At 48.6% G+C, this 25,063-nt stretch overlaps 1 protein-coding gene across 1 annotated transcript in view; it reads left to right on the plus strand.

Moving 5' to 3' along the window:
• Positions 1–24,986, plus strand: part of LOC117891543 — a 40,742-nt gene extending 15,756 nt beyond the window's left edge. Inside the window, exons 3-8 of the mRNA XM_034797053.1 lie at positions 15,533–17,067; positions 17,140–17,940; positions 18,011–18,151; positions 18,212–21,432; positions 21,490–21,719; positions 21,787–24,986. Coding sequence (XP_034652944.1) covers positions 15,533–17,067; positions 17,140–17,940; positions 18,011–18,151; positions 18,212–21,432; positions 21,490–21,719; positions 21,787–23,984 — 8,126 coding nt within the window. The 3' untranslated portion in view covers positions 23,985–24,986. The remainder of the gene's footprint in view (positions 1–15,532; positions 17,068–17,139; positions 17,941–18,010; positions 18,152–18,211; positions 21,433–21,489; positions 21,720–21,786) is intronic.
• Positions 24,987–25,063: the final 77 nt, after the last annotated feature.

Raw genomic sequence — 25,063 nt, forward strand, 5'->3', positions numbered from 1 at the left:
AAAAACAACATCTGTGTGTGTGTCTGGCAATATTGATAAAGTGCGTGCCCTGTACATTCAAACGAGTCGAATTGAAGAACCGCTGAGAGCTTCATTTGTGATAAGGCCAAATGGCGTGATTCATGTCCCACACTCACACCACATTCCAATAAATAAATAAATAAATAATATATAAAGTATATCAACAATAAGCTCAGTATCTATGCGAAAGCGTATCGGGAAAAGATTGCGAGCTTCTGGGGCATACTTATGGATACTTTTGGCAGTCAACCGCATTTCACTTTCATTCCGATAAGCTGATACGTGACGTATGCAGATACGAATGCCCAGATACGGACACCCAATCGTGTGATATCGTAACAGATAAAATGTCGCCTGTTTTTACAGCAGTTTTTCATATCTATTTTAGGGTTCGATTTCGGTCACTAATTATAGAGGTATCGATCGCCAGCTCAAAGATACATTTATGCTGCCACTGCCAGGGATTTTCACCAGAAGTGAGCACAGGCCAATGGGCCACCTACCTGTTTGGGCCGAATCGCTTAAGTGTTGCCACCTTTAATTACCGGAGAGCCGAACAGGATCTGCCTGCCTGCATGGTCCTGCTCTTGGTCTAGCGCCAGGCTCAAATGCCTCAAGTCAAGTGGCAGCGTAAGCCCAGGATAATCCTCTTGCATCCCTTTGCATTGATGATTTTATGGGTTTTACCCGGGAAAAGCTGTCGTCGGCTCATTCTATGTACTGCACGTGTAATGATGCCATTCCGTCTGCTTGAGGTTCTCTTTTTTTTGTTGGCCTGAACACAGGTAACAGAAACAGTCGCGCAAATCCATTGACGCAAGTGATTAAGCTGTCTCGTTGCTGTCTGGGCCAGCACTGAGCCGATTCAATTAGCTGACATCTGAGGCTATAAACAGCTGCTCTGCGGGCTGGCGTATGCAAATATGCGGCGGCCATCATGGCCAACAAAAGAACAAATCCCAGAGTGCTCGCTGCACTTGCAAATATCTAGATGCAGATGCAGATTCACAGATACACAATCAGAGTATCCGGAGAGTGGAAGAGGCAGCTGAACATTCCACGGCATATTTTCGTTGGCGTCACCTCCGGCTACGTCTGCGATCGTTTTATTTACTGCTTTTTCTCTCCGCTCTCCGCTCTGCTGTGCTGTGCTGTGCTGTGCTGTTTTGTGCTTAATTTAAAGCGATTTCATAGACGCCACAAGTACACTCGCACGTCGGACAACGTCGTGGCAAAGAATGTGTATAAAAGTATCTGCGTGTCTGCTCGCTGTATCTCCGCATCTGTAGCTCTTGCTCTTGCTCTTGCTCTTGCTGTATCTGTATCTGTATCCGTGTGCCTATGTTTGTGTTTGTGTGTGCAAAAGTCGCCAAACTGGCGATTCCCAATCAGCCGCAGCAACAGAGTCGACATCGACATCGACATCGTCAGTTTTATTTACACACAAAACACACAGCGCACAGAGCGAACGACAATCGAATCTTGAATGATCAAACGAATGGGAAATACTCTAGGAGTATCTGTAAATAAATTCAGCAAAGTTGGAGCTGGACCTAAAGCATTAGATACTTTTGAGACAGCACAAAGCACGAGACATGAACATGAAAACTGTTTTATTCGTATACAAGGATTGCCCATGTCACATTTCTGGGACACAGACTAGAAAATAGATGGAAATATTCTTATGCGAATTCCATTTTAACCCGATTTAGACAGTGGCTTTGCCTTGGCTTTGGCTGGGTTGTGGCCAATGGGACTAGGGGCATTTGTCATAGCCACAGCTTCTTCTTTCCCTTCTCCTATTTGTGGTTGCTGTGGAATTGTTTAAATAAACTAAAATAACTGAAACCAAACACGGGATTGTTGTTGGCTGTCGTTGTTTTCCCCTGCAGCACTCTTTACCTTTTGTTGACTAGCTGCCACACACACACACCACCCCACCCTACGCTTTGTTGACTGCCACTGCCCCAGAGCTAGCGTTGCGTGTCAACAAATGAGCAATCAACAATATTATAATAGCCAAGTTAAGCGGCCAGAAACACTCGACACCCAGAACGCACGGCGGGTCGGACATATTCGACATTCGGATTTCAGCATTCAAGATTCGGCATGGCACTCGGTATTCCTCGCCTGAAATAATGCCTGAAGCGTGTAGGTCGTCGGTTGACTAAGGTCTAGGCGTCTAACGTTTATTTATTCAATGCTGACGCATGCAGCAGTAGTCGTAGTGCCGCCACCGACCACCACCATCACCAGGCTGTCTGACTAACAAATTCTAGAAATCAACGATAACCCGCGCATACTATTTATTATATTTGAACGAAAGGCCAACCAAGTGATGTGTAGAGCTAGTGTTGTACTTAAAGAAAAGGGGAGTAACTTGATTCATCCATTATTGATTAGTTGCAGTCTTTGGTCTGAAAATAGGAACACACCTCGATAGATAGCCATAGCAAACACAAATTTATCGATCATGCGGGGAGAGGGCACTGCCACTCCCATCTGAGACTCCAACCCACCTTGTTTTGAGTGCCACTTAATGCTCCTGCTCAAAAATTAGCTGTTTTAGTTGGTTGCTAGCTCAAACCAGCAATCTGTCATTAGGTTTCAGAATCGATACGCCCATAACTATGCAATGCATAATTAAGTGGACCCCAAGCGATGTTTGCCTTTGCGACGGTAATGTACCATAATTATGTGAAGCGGAAATTTGGTCAAATTAAATGTGCCTCCTATCTAGCCATCACCATTAGATGCAGAAAGAGCAAACAACAGTTCTAGTGGTGTGCCTGAAATTGCTGTTCAATCGAGAATAACACAAGGGGAACTCAGTGTTTAGTTCAATTTTATTGCAGATATTCTAGTACATGTTCTTTTACACTAGTAAATATTCTATTTTCATGATTATGATTCTCTTTTCGCAATATACCCCTTCCTCCCTTATGCCTTTTTTTCATGCTCTTTTTTTGTTCGCTGCGCATTCAATTAGTTTTGATTGTCGCTCTTGCCTTTGTCTCCCGCCCGTTGACGACGATGCTGATGCTCCTCAATTAAAGAAGTTCGCTCGATTGATTACGCTTAATATCGATGACGAAGACGGAGATGGAGAGACGACGCCACCTAGCCCCCAGGCACCACCTTTCCCTGCTCTCCCTGTCTCTCTTTATGTCTCTCTGTCTGTCTGGTTCTGCTTGCTAAAGCAGTTCAAGTGAATGGTCAAACCTGTTTCGGGGCTGCCACAACAGCACGCAGCACACAGCAGCAGCAGCAACAACAACGGCGTGGCATCATGGGCAGTTGGGGGCATGTGCACGAGCGGTAATAATAACAAAGTTGGACCCGCCAAATGCAACAAAAACAAGAGCTCGATGGCTAACTACAAAAGCCGAAGCTTTTGATACACTTTCCAATTGTTTCCATGGAAGCATAAAGGGGAATGGAAGGACAGGGAACTCTTTCTTATGTTTGTTCAGCAAACCCCTGGTCAAAGTCAAGGTACCTTCTGCAGTGGCAAGGGTACATACATACATACATATAAACGACGACGTCGCCAACATTGCTGAACGGCCCAGACATGATCACGTCGCCGTCGCTTTGTCGATTGTTGTTGGCACTCTCTATCTCTCTCTCTCTCTCTGTGTCTCTGATTGTTTGTGTTGTCTGCGCTGGAGCTGGAGCCTCTGTCGATGTTGCTGCCGCCGCTGCAGTCGCAGTCGTCGTCGCTGCTGCAATTGTCGCCACTTTGGCGGCACTGACGATCGTAGCTTCTGGTTGCAATGTTTCTCCGCCGCACCGTCTCCCCAGCAATCGACAAAAAACGACGACGACTGTTTTATGTAGCGCTTAATGGTTTCATTTGGTGGCTGAGAAGAGTGGCTCCCCTCTCTGTGTGTGTGTGTGTTTGTATTGATTACCCAATGCGTGAATGAGTAAGAACTCTTTGGGGGCGACGTACGCTGGCTGCAGTCGCTGCCTGTGCTGCTTCCCCTGCAGTTTGGGGCCAGCCACTTGTGCCTATTTATGTTTCGCGAGAGCGAGAGGAAGCCCGAGAGAGAGAGACACAGTTAATTGTTGCTGTGCAGCCGCCCAATGGCCGATCATTTGACGATGGCTCACGGGAACGGGACACGGACAGGGGCATGAGTGTGTGCATGTGTGTGAGTTTTATTTTTAAATCAATCGATGCGATAGACGTTTTATTGCTGTAATCAATCGTCGCGTGTAGTCGTGGGGCAGAGCAACGTCGCCTGTTCGATTAATCGTACACACAACACAACTATTACACAGATAGCGTGCATAAGCATTTGGTACACTCCGCGATAGACGAATAGAGCAAACGACTAATATTACGCGAACATCTACAATCGAACAGACCGCGACATGTTGGTAAGACACTTCTACTAAAGATTACTAGCTACTGTTTCAACTTTCAAGTTTTATTTGAATAGGAATATGATATTTGGCTTATTTACCCCAAATGACGTATTCAAATGTGGCGGATTGTGTACACATATGCATATGCTTAGTCGCACAGATGTGGTTGATGGACGAGTGGGTACCACTCGTCCTCGCTTGATTGTGTTTATTGATTAGATTGTTTACCTTTTCTGTGATATCATCACCGGCGACAGAGTGTTGAACGTTATCGTACGTCAACTGTCTAAATATATGAACAGCAACAGACGGCACACATGGAGGAGGCAAATGGAAAATTGAAACTACATATTTCTGTTTGTATGCATGTGGGGAATATTTCTTATCGATTCGCTTCCGTTCGATTTGGCACAGAAATAGTACATAAATACGCGTTGAAGTTTCAGGCCCATCGGAATCGGAGCTGTTAAGCTCGTATATGGAATCCCCCTGCTGTTTCTGATAGTCCCCTTATCGAAGATCGAGTTTTAATGAGCGTGAGCTGAGGAAAGTGATTTATTAGGCACTGTTAGCGTTTTACAGCCACAACAAATTAATATCGTGTTCTCAGCGACAGTGCGAGCCGTGTCGATAAGCAATCTTTCGATCGGAGGAAGTCTTTAATTTGCAGTTAATCTGCAGCAACTGATTGGCGGTCCACTTCGACTCTCTATCAAAAACTTTGTTAAGATACAGGCAGACATATTGCTGATCTGATCACATCCTCCTTCTGGCTGGGTGCAAAAATTGGAACAGTACTCGCACAGCGACAGCGAAAATCAATCAACGCCGCAAAGGCGCAAAAATTAAAGCAAATTTAAAATTAAAGCAAAGAAAATTTGGATATAAGCGAACGAAGACAATACGAAACACCAGCGAAAAACGGCTCAAACCGAAAGAAACATAAAATAGAAATAGTAAAAATAAACCCGACGAAACCGAAAAGAAAAACCAACAGACCCAATTGATCTAATAAGCAAAGAACGCGGCGCTCACTTATTTGTGAATAACATCAGCAGCGAATTCTTTTATTTCGCGCTTGTTCATGCCACCGCGGCAAAAAGCAACAACAATAGAACATTTCGCGGGCGGGCTTCCCTCGCGGCAGAAAATACGGAGAAAACGATTTCGCTCAATGCCCGCGACCGTGTCTGAGGCAACGTCAGAGGCAGTGGTAGAGACAGAGGCAGAAGTAGAGACAGAGGCAGAGCAGAGGCAGGGCTTGTTTGAGTTTCGTGGAACGAAACAGTGAGCGCCATATGTCTGCCGTTTGGACTGTGGTGGGGGCTCTTTCGTGCAGCCAGACAGAGATGGGGAGAAGCATAAGAACAGGAACGCACATATAGACACACTCACACAGTGACAGCATCGACGCGCAACAGCCGACGACTTGGCGACGCCAAGGCACTTGCTGTAGTTGTTGTTGTTGCTGTCGTTATTGTTAATCATATGTACAGGGCCGGTTCAGATCGGGCGCGGTTAACCAAGAGCAGTTTCAGCTGATTGGAGGATGCACTGAATGCAGAGTCAAACACAAACACAAACAGGAATAACTATTAATTTAATTTAATTGAATGAGAGCCCACAATATCTGAGTAGTGAAACTACGCGGAATCATATTGATCTGGCTATTCAAGTCTTTTTACAAATGTATTGCCCAGACTACACACACTTGGGCTCCCAAGGGTTACTCTGCCCGCCCGCCCGCCCGGTCTGACACCGACGCTGACGCTCTTCGTCTGCCATTCCACGATCATACTTTGCGCTGTTAGGTTGGCTTCGCTTCGTGTGTTCGTGCTCGTGACGATGAAACGGAATAAATAACGCAAAGCAAAACCGCTAGTCTCTCGAAGCGAACATAAACAAAAGGCAAAGAAACCACAAAAGAACGGAATACGCGAATAGTCAGTGAGTCTGTAGTGTGTGCGTGTGTATATGTGTGGGCGAAGTGCGAGTGCAGCCGTCGCCACAACAAGTTTTGTATTAATCAAATTAGATCATAGGCAAAAGAAAACCTCAAGCACAGTGAGCATGTAAAGGTTACGGCAGAAGCGAATGTCATAATATGCTAATTGAGTGCGCTGTGAATCGAAGTGGTCGAAATCCAAAAATCAAAGTGCAAAAATCGCCGTCGAGAGAAGAGTTTCTGCGCGCCAAACAGCGTGTGGCGGATATAATTTTAATTCCAAAAGCGGCACAGAAATATCGTGAGTGAGTGTCAAAGAATTAGTGTGGAGTGGAGTGTGGAAGGAATTCCAAGAAAAACTGTGAAAATTCAAAATAAACAAAGTCAGAAACGGTCAAGAAGCAGCAGACATCAGAAGAGGGGAAAACAAAGAGAGCGGCAGAGCACGAGAACAAGCAGAACCAACAACAGCAATACACACACATACTTTGGGCAACCCCGCGGCCGGGCCGCTGTGTGTGTGTCAGATTTGTGTGGATGTGTGCATGTTAGTTGAAACCAATGTGTGCGGGTGAGTGTGAACAGCGCAGGCATAGAGATAATCTCGGCATAAGTGAGTTCATGTGTGTGTGCGAGTGAGCAAGCCTGTGTCATGCTGGGCTGCAGGCAGAGGCAGCAATAAGAGGGCAGCGCATTGGACTTGAACTACTTTGAGGCGTTTACCTGCACTAAAAAGGAACGCTACGTAAATTAAGCCGGCGCCAGGATACCTGCCGCAGCCAAGCCAGCAGCAGCAGCGGCATCGGCATCAGCGTTCGTGCAGAGCGACACAAAAGGCTTGCAACGTCATTCCCATTGCAACAACAACAAGAGTGAGAGCAAGAACAAACAATGGGCGGAGGAAAGGTGGAAATCCACTTAGGAGGCACACAAAAGCCGCCACACCAGTGGGGGGTTCTCTCTCGAGTGTGTGTGTCTGTAAATGGAATTCGTGTCTCTGTGGCTCATCCCCTTGCAGTTTATGGGCACTCTCAAGTGTGGTACGAACAATTAAACATGCAACAGTTATCATACGTTCCGCTTATGTCCGTGTGTTTCGTGTTTCGCTCTCTCTTTGTGTGAGTGTGTGTTGAGGAATGCCCTCCATGGGAAATGACGACACATGTTTATCGGCTGCTGACGCTTAGAGGCAACCCCCGAAGAGCATGGCATGCCCTGACCTTGACAACAGAAAGAGCAGCAACAGATACAAATACCCTTTTGTTTGTGGAATACGGGGGCGCAGCCGGAGATGCCATAAGCCACAAAATCAATTGATATTTTCTCACCACCAGCGTCTGCTTTTAATTTCCAATCGAATCTCCACAAAATCCCAATCTCATCGGATTCTTCTCCCCTGCTGCTGCCGCTACTGGCTTTCTGTTTCCTCTTCTTCACACCTGCTTGTGGGGGCAGACGACCGCAGAGGGCCTACGTAAGCTCTTTGAATATTTCAAACTTTCAGTATGCCCTCTCTCTGCAGAGGGTCTTATGATTTTTACTGCCTGCTGGAACATAAAACATACAGCAATTTAAAGCTAAGCGAAATGATATTATGGTCTACCCTAACCATAGAAACAAACCATCTGTAAGGGTATCAAATGCTTCGGCGCAACGACGCCTAATCTTCTCCCCTTGTGTTTATTTATGAATATTGTGTGGCTTTTTTCTGTTTTTTTCTTTAATTTTTGCTAATATGCAAAAATTCCCAAATGCCGCCAACGTATTTCCGTCCTTCAGCTGCCAGAAAAATGCCAAGACAAGCGGAAAAAAAGAAGAACAGCAAAATCTGTGAAAAATTTATTTTAAACTGTGTTTTAGATTTTTGTACATTTTTGTTTTGCGCTTGAACGCACGATTTGGTGCCAACGATTCTTCTTCGTTCTCTAATTGTTTGTTTTGACAGAGATGAAATATATAGAAAACATTTAATTGGACCCCGAGAGACAAACAGAAGAGACCCCCATAACGTGACATTAAATGAAAACTTTCATTAACTTTTTTTTTGTATTTCTTCAGGGTCATAAAAATGCGGAATCGAAAGAATTTTTTGCTAAATGGAAATGATAAAGATTATTAGGGGAAAGGCAGATCCATTGCATAAGACCAATTCGATTTGATGTGAAATTCCCATTTTATACCAATAAATTAAATGAAAATAGATGAGTTGATTTCTAACACAAAATGTGCTAACGCAAAAGGCCAATAACTGAAACTAAAAATATATGTTTAAGTATACGAGTATATACAAAACGACACATGCCATACGTCCGTCCATATGTACACATGTATGTACATCCATTTGTACGGATGTGTGGATGTTTTGAGCTGTCTACTTGTCTGCTGTCTAAAATAAAACACTTGAATGTCGTCTTACGTAGTTGGAGAATTTAAAAATACATTTCTAGCGCAGCGCCAAAAGAAAATACAAATCAGTGAAAATCAAATTCTGGCAACAATTCGAAGACAGAACGAAAAACAAAACAAAAAATTATCGAATGACTTTGTGTGCTTTCCTCGGATTTTCTTTTTTTTTTTTTGTGTAAACAAAAATTAAAATTGCGGGACTAGCAATAATTTAACACTTTTCGGCTACGAATTCTTCTACATTGTACATCTACATATATGTACATATGAAAGTATGTACATACATACATACATACATATGTATGCATATAGAGTTTTCATTCGATGATTTACATACATAGTATGTGCATTTCTGAACGAGGATATAATATTTTCATTGAACTTGATTTATATTTATGAACTTCATGGCCCTTAGAAGATATTTACCACATAAATATTACAGTTCTGCAAGTATTCCTTTGGATAGTACACCACTTTTGATCTTTCTCTGAAATTTTATAGATAAAATAGTTCTGAAATTATTTATTTAATCCACAGTTTGCTTTTTTCCCCATTTCAACACTTAATTGTTGCCATAAATTTTAGAAAACTGCAGGCCCCGAAATACCAATCTATTAATCTATATGGGGGAAAGCTGCTATAAGTACTATATACCTTAGCATTCGATTCGGTTCTGCTGTGCTGTGCCAAAAACAAATATTTGTTTATATATGTATGTAGATCCGATCTATGCATACATACATATGTAAAGTAAACCCAGTGCCAAGGCTCACTCTCAAAAAGCACAGAAGTATGTAAATATGTACATATATACATATGTACATAGTGTGTACATATGTACATTTTAATGTGTAGAAACGGAATACAATTTTACGCAAAAGAAATTTTACAAAATATCTTTGGCTGACGTCAAACATATTTGGGAATTTCCGTGCCAAAAGATTATTTTCCTATATTTTCCCTAGAATTTTGTTTTGTTTGCTTAATTATCCAAAAGTCAGCTTACTCATCCGGTGGTGATGATGGTGAACGCTTTGGATCTCCTGCAAAGATGATAATAGAGTGAATGATGAATGCAAACAGTATAAATCATTAGCAATAAAGATTGGAACGGGTGCTGGAGCACTCCAAAGCCAACAATATTTGTCACCTGACTGTACTTATGTAGAATGTACCACCATCTATCTTATCTGTTTATCAGTCGATAAAGCCGTACCTTGACCTTTTACTCTTGACAAAGAAGCTAGAGAGCCAGTTGGTCCCCATGATAACGCCCCAAACCCTCGAATCTATTTGAACACCAAAACGAAAGTTGGCCTCTGCTCCGCGATTAGCCAAAAAGACGAACGTCAGACGAATTTGTGGAAATCATTATCGCAATTCTCTTTTCAATTTATCATTCTATTTATTCTGAATTTCGTGTTTTGTGTTTATTTTGCTAAGCAATGTTTATAGAATAGAATGCTATAAACAAATGCGAAAAGGGATGCCGGGGATATGGGGAGAAATCTTTGTCTGTCCTTATCATTTGTGCCTGTGAACTTTACAGGGTACGCAGGGTATAGCATTTTAATCTATTTTCGTCATGAAAAACATTACAAAGTATTAAAAGTAAATCCTTAAATCTTAGTTTACAGTTTTGTTTGTGTATGTGCATATTTCTCAATCATTACAAGGTATCCAAAGGTCGACACTTTTTGTGCCACTTTGTAAGCGATAAGTGCACGACTCACGCAACTCACGAGCGCTCGCGCGCGTTCTTTAATCGCCTTAATTTGATTTCCTACAACACTTCACAAACGGTCGAGTGGATGCGGTACGTCATAGCCCCCCCTACACACAGCCGCCACAGCTGCAAGAAGGAGAGAGAGAGACGAAGTAAACCGCTTATCAAGCGCTCTAGAAAGCTCCTCTTCTCTGCTTCAATATAAAAAGTTGTGTGGCTTTACTGCCTGCCTTCTTTTGTGTTGAGTGTATTATCGCTGTTGCGTTCAAGAAAAAGACGAAGGAGCCAACGGAGCAGACGAAGACGAGGAGGAAAGAAAACAAGTAGCTGCAAGCGCGCACAAGCACCGAGGGGGGACCCTAACCAACACACATGCATACACCGCCAGTCACAGAAGACAGAGACGGAAACATTTGGTGGCTCAACAAGCTAAACTCGTTTTCAGCCACAACATCGGGGCAAATTATTAAAATTTTTAACTTGATTCATGCTCATGCCACTCGCACACAGGCTCACACGAGCACACTCATACGCACACACTAATATAAACATGTATTCAGCAACAAACGGCGATATGGCGGGTTTCCTCGTTTCTTATGAATTGACTCAATATAATACACAAGAGCAGAGCAGACCATCGAAGAGGTCGGTGGGGGGATGGAGAAGAGGGGCAGACAGCAAAGCAGCGACCGAACCGAACCGATCCGAACTGAACCGAACAGACCGACCGACAGTGTTGTCAAGTTAGTCATGTTGTTCGTATGCGAGTGAGTGAGTGTGAGTGAGAGAACAAACAGGCTGGGCCACATGGCAAATCGTGCTCCACTCGTGGAGGTTTGTTGTTGTGGCAGTGGAATGGGGAAGGGGAGCAGCGTATCATTCGTATTTCTTGCTCGTGTGTATAGACAGCTGCGGCAACTCTAGCTGGGGCTCTCTTTCTCCCTCTCTCTCTCTCTCTTGATCAGTGCCTTGCTTTGTTGTATGTGTAGCAATTATTATTTTATTATCACTTTTTTTATTTTCGTTGCTACGTTTTGTGCTGTTGCTTCTACGTTTTAAATGCTTTTGTTGTTATCGTATCGTTGCTGTCGCTGCTGCCGTTGCCGTTGCCTGGTGCTCCCCAGACCTTCCTTAGTCAGCAATATTTCGCATATTCATGGGAATGGTTTTCGGGAGGGGTGAGGTTGGGTATGTCGCTGGGGATGTGATGTGCACTGGTATGCGTGCGCGTGTTTATAAAGCTCTCGACGAGTTTTGAGTGTATGCGAGTGTTGTACGTAATCAACAATAGCGGCAACGGCTGACTGGCGGCTGGCGACAGTCATATACCCCACTTCACGTCACCTGTTGGGGGGGGGCCTACGTTTTTGCCCGATTTGATCATTTCTCAGCGCAAGCAGCGACGGAGCAGCAGCAGCAGCAGCAGCTAAATCAGAAGCAGCGACGACCCTGTGCTGTGCTTGCTTTTGATTGACAATTGCACTGTGTGTGTGCGTGTGAGTGAGTGCGAAAGAGTGTTTACTGTGAAGATGGGAGAGCAGAGAGATCGTGGATCGTTGAATCGTGTTTTACCGGGAGGAGGGAAGAGCAAGCGTTGCCGCAATTATTTGATTATTGTACGTTTTTTTGTGTTGCTTTTGCTTCTGCTTACGTCGTCGCCGCCACCAGTGGTTGTGCTTTTTGTTTTTGCACTGCTCGGCGTCGGGGTCGCTTCTTCGTTTTCTTTTTGCACACTCACTGAATGAATTTTGCCGCTTGCCTCGTCTAGTCGTAGTCGCCTTAAATGTTTCAGGCGATTCGGTCGTTGTCGTTGTCGCTTGTAGCCCGCCTGTTGTCGACACGCGCGTGCTCCACCGTTCCGACTATTGTTGGACCGTTTTTTCTAGCTTTACGTTTCATTTGTTGCGCTTTACAAACGATATTCAATTCAAAAATGAGTGTGTGTGCGTGTAACAGCATGCGTAGCCACAATTAGACGGGTATGTGTCGCCTCTTTTTACCGTTTGCCCTCCCCATGTGTGTGCGTTGGTATTTTTGCGATGTTGCTTTTATCGGGAGTTTTGCTTTTCGCTGGAATTTCGTATTATTTCCGCGAATTTGACGTACTTTTTATACGCTAGCCCAGCAGCACTGTAAAGCGTTAACGCTGCTCGTTTAACGGGTACCCCATAAATTATAAACAATTGCCAAGTGGCTCGGTATAATGTGTTTTTAGCAGTTTCACAGCTGCAGCCAGTCCACCTACACCTACACAGCCATATACGCCGTACATGTTCTCGTGATGACGTTGTATCAGGGCTAGTCATGCAGCGTAATCGGTTGACACGGTCAAAGCGACTGACAGAGAGACAGAGACGACTGCCAGACGGACTCTGTGGCGCCGTTGGCCGCACCTTGGACTTTATTCGTGTATTATACGAACGGTGCGCGGGTGAGGCTGTACCAGTACAAGTGTTTGCATGTGCCAGTGTGTGTGGGTGGGTGGGTGCATGTGTGCTCACCCATCAGTCTCTCAGTCAGTCATTCTGTCAATTGAGAAGCTCGCTCTGATGACGTCGCTGGCTCGGGCTCGGGCTGGCTGGGTGGCCGGAGAGCAGCGTGTGCTTAATATTTGCTAGCACTGCTTGCAACTGCACTCATTTCATGCCTGATAAAATGCCTGATATTTCATGTGTACTTGCATGTGTATTGCACTTTGGCACTGCCTTTGGTGTCCGCCTGACTATATGAAACTGCATGCAAATGCAAACAAAGTACATAGTATATGCATGTGTACGAATAAAACTGAACAACCCGAGCAACTCTTCACGCCTTCAACAGACACACTCACATACACACAGACATTTGTAAAATAAACTACTAGCAAAAACAACAATGCCAGCAAATGTTAAACAAAAATTCGTGATAACAAAATGCCATTTAAATATTAGTTTTCATTTTATTTTCTGCTGCTGTAGCAAATGAATTAAGTCAGCGAATGAAAACTAACTAAGTAAATACGAATACCATTCCATTGGACTAAGCCACCCTGCGTACCCAGCTGCTCCTACAGGGTATACCCATGCATAGCGTATGAGTATTCTGTGCCCCATAATTGTTTGGGTTTCTACAGCTGATTACAGCTTATCGCCTGCTGGTTGGGTGATTAAGTCCTATCGTAGCGCGTAGGCTTTGGCCTCTTGTTTATGCTTTTATAGGACCCCAAATCTGAGCTTTGTCTACGGCACAGTGGTACACTTTATGGGGGCTTTTACTACGCTAGAACAACGCGTAATAGAATAGTAGAGTACAAGCGCACAAAAAATAATTCTCGTTTTCTAGAAAACTCTCTGAACTGTACTTATATACATACATATGTACATACATGCACTTTGCACGTTTCTATTTATATTTACAACTGGAAACGTGGTTCTCGCTCTCTCAGAAATTCCATGTAATCATTTAACTAGATCGGATTCAGTATACTAAATGAACATTTTAATTGTGTCGCATTTGGCGCCTTGTAATTGACCCACTGAGGCTGCCCACACAGATGCTTGAAGCTCATTGCTCACTACTATAAATACGAGTATTCCTTTATGTGGTGCCATTACCCGTTATTATGCAATCAGGCATCTAAATCAAGATTTCAATTTTGAGAGCCTAATCCCTGTCGAATGGCACTTAGAATGGCTCAATTATCCGACCGGATAGTTGATAGTTGACGTCAAAGCGTCTGTGCTTTAAATCACTCAAATTACAGTGGGGACCACTTATCGGTGGGTGGGCTTAGATACTCTGAGTCAGTCACACACACACGATAGTTAATTGTACCCACTGATAACATGATGGACGATAATAAAACACGAATATATCTATACACACTCAAACACACACACACACATATGCGTATCATTTATAGAGCTTGGCATTATCAATGGAATTTTTTTAGGCGATTCTTTAGTCGAAAGCCTTATAAACGCTGATAACAAATTGAGTAAACACGCGAGCGAGCCGAGAGACTTGGATCGGTTAGACATATGAATGTACATATGTATGTATGTATGTATGTACGTTTACAATACGTATCGCATAATGCCGTATAATGTGTATAATAATAGCGTTGAATGTTAAACAGTCGCCATCGCCATCGCCTTTCGCAGTCGCAGTCGAGTGCCAATTAACGCCGCCAGCCGCAAAGTCGGTTGCGGAGTGCCCGAGTGGGGGTTTCTGTGCGATTGTGATTTGAGAGCTGGCCCTGCCCCTGCCCCTGCCTCTAATCATTCGACAAGCGCCAATCATATACTATTTATATAGAACAGATGCGTTTAGGAACCAGCAATCGATGCCGTCTTTTCTTTGTTCATTGTATACTCTACATGTTGGAAGTTCTCATGTAAATCCCTTAGACGTATAAATTGACTTGGATTTTCTTACAAATGTTTACTTTCGAAACGAACTGCATGTTCGGCCCCCCCAACAATAACAGCAGCAACAAAAAGTCATTACATTTCACTTGTCATCTCTTTTGGATTTTCGTACCGTTTTTCTGTGTCGTTTCGTTTGGTTTCGGTTGCCTGTCGTCTGCCTCGTGTCTGCTCGTTTTTGTGTATGGGTATGCCGACGGTATGGATATGTGTGTGTGTGTGTGCAACAGGTGGGGCCTTAACAGAGTCACATTTTGATGTTGGTTGGTGGGTGGGGGTGTACGGCTTACGAATTGAAATAGAAAGTTGATGAAAATTGATTTTCGGACAGGCCAGCACGATGGTAGTACGAGTATTAAATGGGAAACTCACTCGCAAAATTAGCATTCAGCTGTGTCCCCAAAATGTTGTGATAAGATTGTGACCCACAATTAAAAGGGTGTTGATAATGAATGTGTGCGACAGCGAGGTGTCGAGGGGGGATCGCAGAAAAGTTCGCAGTTCTCTCAGTGGAAGTTAATCGATTCGAGAGTCGTCGCCGTGTTTGATCTCCTGCCCTGATATTAATTTGTTTATCAAAATTAGCATAAGTATATTAATTAAATTATGAACTAACTGAAATATGAATTTCTTCTTCTTTTCTTTACCCTTTAGATGAGTCCGCTGCCAATTCCTCGCAGATTAATAATACATTTGATGATAATATGGAAAATGCAAGCACCACAACGGCGGGAAAGCATTACAAGGCGACGGGAAAACAGTACAAGACAAACAACAGTAAGGTGAACAATAATACGCGACGTGCCACAGCAGCAGCGGCGGCGGCAGCAGCAGCAGCAGCGGCGTCGGCAGCCACAATCACACCAGCAACAAAGAAGCAAACATATCGGGAAACAGCTACAACAGCAACATCAGCAGCACCACCACAGAAGGCAAACAGTAAAGCTAGCAGAGCAGCAGCAGCGGCAGCAGCAGCCGCAACAGCAGCAGCAACAGCAGCAATCGATGTTGCAGGCGGCAAACCCAGTACAAGCAGCACGAGAGATAAGCCGAGCGAAGACCACAGCAGTAACAGTGGCAACAACAACAGCAACAGCAACAACAACAACCACCACCAACACCACAGTGATAATAGTATTAATGAGAATAATTATGAGTTTAAGAATAGAGATAAAGATAAAGCAAATGTAAGTGATAGACGCTACACAATGACGCTACAGCCAATGTCTACGGCAGTCGGCCACAAGGAGTCGCCACTGGCAGCCACAACTGGCAACAGCATCAGCAGCAGCATTACACCCGCCAGTAGCAGCAGCAGTAGCAGCACCAACGCAGCCACCAGCGACGAGGCTGCGGCTGTGGCCATTGCGGATTGGCCAAATATCTCTCGCTATTTGCACAAGAAGTTCAAGCGGCTGGCGAGCACCACAGAAGTGGACGGTGGTGGCAGTGGCAGCCATACTGCAGCCGGGGATGCCGGCCGCACCACATCGCTATCCTCAAATAGCTCACTTTCACCGCCGCCGCAGCCAGCGGTGTCGGTCCCAGTGGCAGTGCCAGTGGCGGTGTCGGTGGCTGTGGCCAACGGTCATCATTTGACCCAACAACAGCAGACGACGACGACGACGAGTGAATTCAGTGCCAATTTTGTAAATAGCAATCATGTCAATGCCATCAGCCATGAGGAGGGCAGCAGCAACAACCACAGTGGGAGTGGCAGCGGCAGCGGGAAGATGGCCAACAATGTGAGCGCGCCCAGAACCCGTACACCATTGAGCAACAGCCACAGCAGCAACTATGCGGCCAATGCCACGCTAACGCCTGCAACATTTGCCCAGCATCAGCAACAGACGCAACCAACAGCAACAGCAGGAGGAGCAGCAGCAGCAGCTGGAGGAGGTGCAGCAGTTGGATTATCCGCTGAGAAGTCTGGCAGATATGTGTGCCCGTATTGCAATTTGATTTGTGCCAAGCCATCGGTGCTGGAGAAGCACATACGTGCGCACACCAACGAGCGTCCCTATCCCTGCGACACTTGCGGCATCGCCTTCAAGACGAAGAGCAACCTGTACAAACACTGCCGCTCACGGTCGCATGCGGCACGTGTGCGCGGCCTGGAGGTGCCCGCAGATGCGGACGATGGCCTGTCCGACCAGGATGCAGACCTGAGCAACAGTAGCTCCGAATTGGTAAGCAATTGAATCGACTAATCCTCGGGGAATTTCCACTCAATGCATTTTCCTCTCTTTGTGTTTCAGCAGCCAAGTCGCTCGGGTTCGCCGTACGACGAGCCCATGGCCTCGCCCACACCATCGCCGTCCACCTTGTCGGCAGCGAAGAGCGCGTACATTCAGCACCAGCCAACGTTGCCGCAGCACATGCAACAACTGCCGCTAGGGTCACCGGCTGCGGGCACTCTGCCACCTGCCACCGCGGATACCCTGCACTCGGCCACGGCCCAGCATCGGCAGTCCATCGACTACAAGCCATACAAGCCCAAGTTCCACAATGCAGCGCTTTATGTGCCACCTGGCGGCAGCAAGGAGTTGCAGTTGCAACAACAGCAGCAGCAGCAGCAGCAGCATCTTGCCCAGCACCAACATCAGCAGAAGCTCTCCATTCAGCTACCTCTGGTGCAGCAGCAGCAGCAGCAGCAGCAGCAGCAGCAACAGCCAGCGCTGACCCATCCCACGCTGTCGCCCAGCACACAGATGAAGCTGAACAATCACATCACCTCGCACAAGATGCAACTGCAGCTGCAGCAGCAGCTACACGCCCAGCAGTCCCTGCTGATGGCTGCCAATCCTGGGGCCTTGCCACCGGGCGCAGGTGTCTACTATTTGGGGCAGCCATCGTATTACAATCAGGATGCGGCAGCAGCGGCGGCGGCCATGCACCAGCAGGCTATGGTGTTTCAGCAATTGCAAATGCAACAGATTCATATGCACCAGCAGCAGCAACAACAACAGCAGCAGCAGCAACAACAGCAGCAACAACATTCTCCGCTGGTGAAGGTTCCTCCGCAGCAACAGCAGCACCCACCGAATATTCCTCCGCCACAGGTGAGTAATGCGAGAGCATCCATCCCACATGAGAATCCCTAATCCAAATTTGAACTCTCTTTTCTGTCAGTTGGTGCGTGCCAATAGCCAGGCATCGATTGTGATGCCAGCAGCAGGTGGAGCAGCCGGAGGAGCAGCATCAGGAGCACAAATCCCCACGCCAGCCACCAATTTGAGCAGCTTTGCCAGCGCCAGTGGCAGCATGCAAGTGGTAAGTACATTGAGTGGTAGCAGCACAAGAAAAGGCCATTAATTCATTTACTTTTTGCAGAATGTGGAAAAGGTGCAGGAGCACATTTCGAAGTTGATTTCGCAGAACGAGGCGATTGTGGAGAACAAGGAGATTCTGCTGCAGAAGAAGTACCCAAAGCAGCTAAATCGTTCGCGCAGCTTCAACAATGCCAATGCGAATGCCAGCAATGCGGCAGTCAACAGTAATAATCCTCAGATGTTGGGCATCGGTGCCAGCGAGCGAGAGACGAAGGTGAATCTGGCCCAGGCCATTGTGCAGAAACAACAGCAGCAGCAGATACAGCAGCAGCAGCAGCAGCAACAGATACAGCAACAACAGCAGCAGCAGCAACACTATCAAATGTTCATGCAACAACAGGCGCAGCAGCAACAGCAGCAACAACAGCCACTGGAACCGCCAAATGGTGTGGTGAAACGGAACAGCTATAGCTACAAGCCAGCACCAGCCATGCCTACAGTCAGTACCAAGCATCAGCAACAGCAACAGCAACAGCAGCAGCAGCAGCACCAGCAACAACAGCAACAATTGCCACCACCACCCTCACCGCTGCCCATGCAGACGCTACAGTATCGACAGGATCCGGCCACGGCAGTGCCCAAAATGGAGCAGCCAGCGGCCGCTGTCAATGCCATGCCATTGAATCTGTCTGCCAAGCCAAAGCAACAGCAGCCGACAGCTCAGGCCATTACCATGCCCACGCCTACGCACGTCGGGAACACTCCCTCGACGAGTGCAGCAGCCGCAGCAGCAACAGGAGGAGGGAGTGCTACAAAGACCGCCACAGCGGCTGCACCCCAAACGCCAAGCAATTCAATCATCAAGAATCTGCTGCTTAATGCCCGTGGACTGGCCGTGCCCATTGGCGAGGGCGACGATGCCTTCTACTCGTGCCCCATCTGTGCCAGCGAATTCCGCAGCGCGGACGAACTGAAGCTGCACAACAGCACCTACTGCCAGGACGCCAGCTCCAGTGCACCGATGAGCCCAGCCTCGTCCCCGAGCTCCAAGTACTTTCGTTCCAATTCGATCTCGATGAGCCTGCCAGAGCTCAAGTGCCACATGGCCAACTCCAAGAATCCGCTGTCGCTGGCCAAGCTCGCCTGGTCGCAGCTGAAGACGAAGCCCAGCAGTCTGGTGCTGAGTCGCCTCAGTGCCTCCCAATCACCCGCACGAACATCGACGGTCACGGCACCAACGGCAGCTGCGCCTGTCCAAGTTCAGGTGCAGATTCCCGTGCAGCAGGTCCCCGTCCATGCGCCTGTCTCTTTGCCCGTGGAGGCGATGCGTTTCGTGGACGCGCCACTGCCATCGCCTGGTCCCTTGCTTGGAAAGACAGCGCTGGTTGATTTCGCCCAGCAGAATGCACCCCGCAAGGCACACGATTCGGTGGTGATCACCAAAATGCACGAGGATCGTCAGTTCTCAATGGACATGGACGCTGGTGCTGCTGCTGCTGCACAGCCGCCTGCACCGCCAGCGAAGCGAGCAAAGACCAGCGACACGCCAACGTTCAACTTTTTCAGCAATCACAACCACAACCACAACCACAGCATGAGCATGATGCAGGAGCTGCAGCAGCAGTCCAGCAGCAAGGAGGAGCGCCTGCGCAGGCTCACCTCCTCCGGCGGCACCATGATACCCATATCGGAGTGCCCCGAACTGGACAACAGCCCCAGGATGATACGCACTCCGCTGCTCTCGGGTGGCAGCTTCCAGGACGTCTCGCCCAAGAACCAAGAGTCGTCGGCCAGCAAGGAGCGCAAGCTGCTGGCCGCTGGCCTCGGTGGCCACCCGATGCTCGGTGTCAGCAGTGCCCAGGGGCCACAGCATTTCCAATTTCCGCCCATCAACTCGATAACAGCCTTCAACCCGCTCACTCTGCCGATGAGCGGCGGCGGCGGCGGCGGTGGAGATAAAACGGCACCCGTCACGCCCATTCCGTATGTGCCGGGTATTCCGGGTCCCGGCAGCCTGACGCCACAGATGTCCCTGCTGCCGCCTCCACCGCAGCAGCTGCAACTGCCGCTAGCTCCCGCCAGTCGTGGCCGCAGTCCCAATCGAAAGCAGCCGAGTCCGCTGCTGCTGCTGGGAGGAGCACCAGGAGAGTCCCTCAAGTCGCTGTCGCCCTTCGGTGGCGTTCAGAATCTCCCAAGTGAGTTCAGCCGCCAGCCGCCGACGCCTGCCCAGAGGAACGCCCTGCAGTGGAACAACAGCAGCAAGGAGACGCCCAAAAAGGCGCCCTTTAACTTTCTGCGAATGGCGGACAACGTGAAGGCATCGGAGCCGGAGGTGCGGCACTTCAACCTGGACTCTGTGATCGCTGCCAAGCAGCCGCCACAGGAGGCGGCCACCTTGACGCCACTTCACGTGGATACGCCCAATGGGAGTGCAGGAGGAGTCGTCGCTGCCGTGGCATCAGCTGGTGCTGGAGAGGAAGCGCTATCCGCTGCCAAATCAAAGTTTCTGCGCCCCACAAGTCTGCCCCTGAAGCCGGGCACCTTCACACCGAAGCGCCATCATGGCATCACTCCAACAGCCAACACCCTGCCGCTGATCTCACCGGAAACGCCGCGTCCGTCCAAGTCGTGCGTCCAGCTGTATCTCAATGGCCATGCCTACACCTACTTGGGGCTGAAGTGCAGCACCAAAATGTTCTACTGCACCGTGAACTGCCCGCAGCCGTCGTATGTGGCGGGCATGCACAAGCTGTCGATGTACAGCGTGTGGCAGGTGTGCGAGGAGAACCAGCCGCATCCGCTCGGTTTCAAGCTCAAGCAGGTGATGGCCCTGTATGACTCGCGCCAGAAGATGTTCGGCAATGGCACGTGCACCTCAATGGCGGGCACGGGCACTAGCACAGGGAAGATGCTCAAGTACAAGCTGGTCAATTCGCAGCAGACAATCTGTTCGGTTTCCACAATGTCCAGCAGTGCACTCAATCAGAATCCGCTCGCACCGCTGCCGGTGGTGGCCGTGGGAGCACTCAGCGAGGCGAATGTCGCAGCAAAGGCCTGTGAGGAGGCGGCCGAGGACAAGAAGATGGAGGTGAGTCCCTCCGGACAGCCCCTGGTGGGCGGCTATGAGTCGCACGAGGACTACACCTACATCCGAGGACGGGGACGCGGTCGCTATGTGTGCTCCGAGTGCGGCATCCGCTGCAAGAAGCCATCGATGCTGAAGAAGCACATTCGCACCCACACGGACGTGCGTCCCTTCACCTGCAGCCACTGCAACTTCAGGTGAGTCTTTCTCTTTGCGTTTGCCATTCGACAGAGTCTAACTGTGATCCCAAACAGCTTCAAGACCAAGGGGAATCTCACCAAGCACATGCAATCGAAGACGCACTTCAAGAAGTGCATCGAACTGGGCATCAATCCCGGTCCCATGCCCGCCGATGGCGAGTTCCTCGACGTGGACATGGACTTTGATCAGCAGTCATCGACCTCTGCGGGCGGACGCACCTCCTCGATGGCCGATGGTGAATCAGATTCGGATGATTTCAGCGACATTGAATCCGAAAGCAGTGGTAAGTGCACAACAGAATCCTTTTCCTTAGTGTTGAGTCTCATCTTGAATCTTTGATCTTTTGGCAGACACCGACGAATCCAAGTCGCGACTGAAGGAGCATGAGGCCGCTCGCTGCCTGCTGTCGCTGTCGATGACACCGCCCATACCGCAGAGCGTATCGCCTTATCCCCAGCTTCAAGAGACACCCGCTCCGGCTGGCAGTCCGGCCAACAGCATCGGCTCGTCGGGATCCTCGCAGCCGAAGCCCCGCGGTGTGGTTTGCTCCTTTACATCGCCAAAGCCGCCGTTCGACTACCAGAAGCAGGAACAGTATTACTCGAATCCCGAGGAGTCCAAGCCCAAGCGGAGCGTGGCCAGCGAGGAGAGTGCGCCCATGGATCTCACCAAGCCACGCACATGCCTGGCTGCCGGCTCCGTCTCTCCCTCCCCGATGGCGCTGGCACTGGCCCAGGACTTGCCCAAATCGCAGGCCCAGCAGATGCATGATGTGATCTTTGGCAGCTCCAACAGCAATGGCAGTGGCTTCATGAAGACCCTCATCTCGGTGTCGGACAAGGTGCGCATCTCCGCCGAGCTGAAGGAGGAGGAGGAACAGGCCAAGCACGAGGCGGCCGAGGGCGAAGATGTGCTGATGCAGACGTACCGCAAGGAGCATGCCCTGCAGCATGCCAAGATGAAGCAGAGCCAATTCAGTCGCAGCTACCTGATCAGCACGCTCTTCTCCAGCACCAGCAGCACGGCCACGACTCCCCTCATGACCACCAGCACTACCAGCAGCAGCAGCAGCAACAGTCTCCTGTCCGTCAGCAGCAGGCCCATCATGAGCATCAATGAGGTGCCCAGCATCGAGGTGCATGAGGTGAAGACGCCCGAGGCGATCGAGGTTTCGCTTCCATCGACATCCAATGCCGACGCGATTATCGTTGCACCTTTGAAGGCAACGGCCAACGATGAGAGCGAGGAGAGTGAGGCGCAGTCGGATCAGGAGAAGGCAAGCGAACCGGCGCATAATGCGAATCTGCCTGCTGCAGTGCAGCAGCCGGATGCCACAGACTTTAGCGGTGTCCTGGGTACATCATCACCAACAACGACAGCACCAGTGGCAGCAGTAGCATTAACGCCTGTCACATCCGCTCCAACTGCCACTCCATCTGCCACTCCAGTTGCTTCCTCGCAGCAACAGCAACAGAAACAACAGCAGCAGCCGCCTACCCGCACTGTGATCGTGGGCGAAGATGGCTTCAAGAGCGCCTCCGCAAGCAGCAAGAACAACAACAATAATAATAATAACAATAATAATAGTAGCAACAACAACAACAACGAACTGCAGCCTGGTGCTGTGTCCACATATCCGCGGGGCGTGCCACCGCCGCCACCCACTGCCGGCGATGCGAGGCCCACGTGCTCGATCTGCTCGAAGACGTTCCAGCGCCAGCACCAGCTGACGCTGCACATGAACATCCATTACATGGAGCGGAAGTTCAAGTGCGAGCCCTGCGGCATCTCCTTTCGCACCCAGGGCCACCTGCAGAAGCACGAACGCTCCGAGGCGCACAAGAATAAGGTGATGATGACGTCGACGTTTGGGGTGCCGACCACCTCCAATCCGCGGCCATTCGAGTGCACCGACTGCAAGATCGCCTTCCGCATCCACGGCCATCTGGCCAAGCATCTGCGCTCCAAGACGCACGTCCAGAAGCTGGAGTGCCTGCAGAAGCTGCCGTTCGGCACCTACGCGGAGATCGAGCGCGCCGGCATCAGCCTCACTGAGATCGACACCAGCGACTGCGAGAACTCGCTCATCTCCCTGAAGCTGCTCGCCCAGAAGCTGCTGGAGAAGGATCCCAACAAGCTGAGCGGCTACACCACGCCCTCGGGCATGATGCAGCTGGCCCAGGATACGCCCACCTCGCAGGATAGCGCCTCTGAGGATGGGTTTAGTGCGGCCATCGCCTCGGCCATTGCCAGGCTGGACAATGACAGTGATGGCAACACACCGAAGCGTGCCAGCTCCATGTCCGAAGATGAGACAGTGGCCAATGGGCTCACCCACAATCTGAAGCGTCGCCTGCCCGGCAGCTTCAGCAGCACAGGCGGCGAGGAGAGCGACAACCCAACGGAGGGCACCACCACCGCCACCACCGTAGCAAGCTCCAACGAGAAGCGTGCCCGACCATCCCAGGATGCTGCTCTGCCTCTGCCCGTAGCCGTTGCCGTACCCGTGCCAGTGCCCGTGGTCGCCTCGGCAGCGGCCAGCAACTGACAGTACATGTACATGCTGCAGCCCACCTGAGTGTGGGCCAACACTGCAGCGGCACCCAAGCTGTATCGACACTACCAGGGATACCAAATGCCCACCATCGCCAGCACGGAAATCCGTTCACAGTTCCCCTGCAATTCCGGATGCGAACATGGAATTGGGGTTGGGGGCAGCCATGACCAAACCTCCTCCAACGAGCGCATATCAAATGTCTAAGCATATCGCATTTGGGCACACAACACTTACTCTAGCATTAGCTTCTAAGAGACCTCCTTCCATGCCACACCACCACACCCACCCGCACCACACTTGCAGTTGAATCGATTAGCGATCCCCGCGATCATTTTGTGGTAGTTCTGTGTGAGTTATCCTCTGGGCAGACCCGAAACGGATCGATTCGCCTCTTAAGTACCTAGTTTAAGGACTCGCGTCATCAAGTTTGATCTAAAATATATATAAATGAATATATACGTGTGTGTAGGATATAGGCTTTTGAAACGTTGTTCAACTCCTATAAAGTATATTCGTATTTGAATACTATGTATACACCCAGGTACCATGTACGCTAGCCCTAGTTATAAGCTATGGATGTTTGTATATCCTGCAAGCACAAAGGATACAGTAGGCAGATTATTATATTCATCGATTTTTAGCTTATATTTTCGAAGATGAATAAATGCAATGCATGAAACTCCCTGAAGTGCTGTGAGTCTATCTACAGAAAGGTAACAAGTGGAAGCCGAAGAGAACGAGAGAGAGAGAGAGAGAGAGAGATGTATTTAATTTATAAGGCCTAGCCAGCCCCAGCCCCAGCCCCAGCCCATCCCCCATGAACCATGTTTTCCAATACCCAAATCGAAATTCTCTGCAAATCACGCAGTTCTTCCTTATTTGAAATTGTTAATCATACACCAACGAGATAAGAGAAATGAGAAATTTAGAATATTTATATCCTTAGTTTTGTTTCTAATTTTGTAAAGCAACGAGACCACGAGACTCTTTTAATTGTTTGTTTTTTTATAAATTACTTTTATTGGTGTGCCGAAGAGTAACCGAAGAGAGAGCGATCGATATAGAGAGAG

Source organism: Drosophila subobscura, chromosome E (genome assembly GCF_008121235.1).
Source record: "Drosophila subobscura isolate 14011-0131.10 chromosome E, UCBerk_Dsub_1.0, whole genome shotgun sequence".
Lineage (NCBI taxonomy): Eukaryota > Metazoa > Arthropoda > Insecta > Diptera > Drosophilidae > Drosophila > Drosophila subobscura.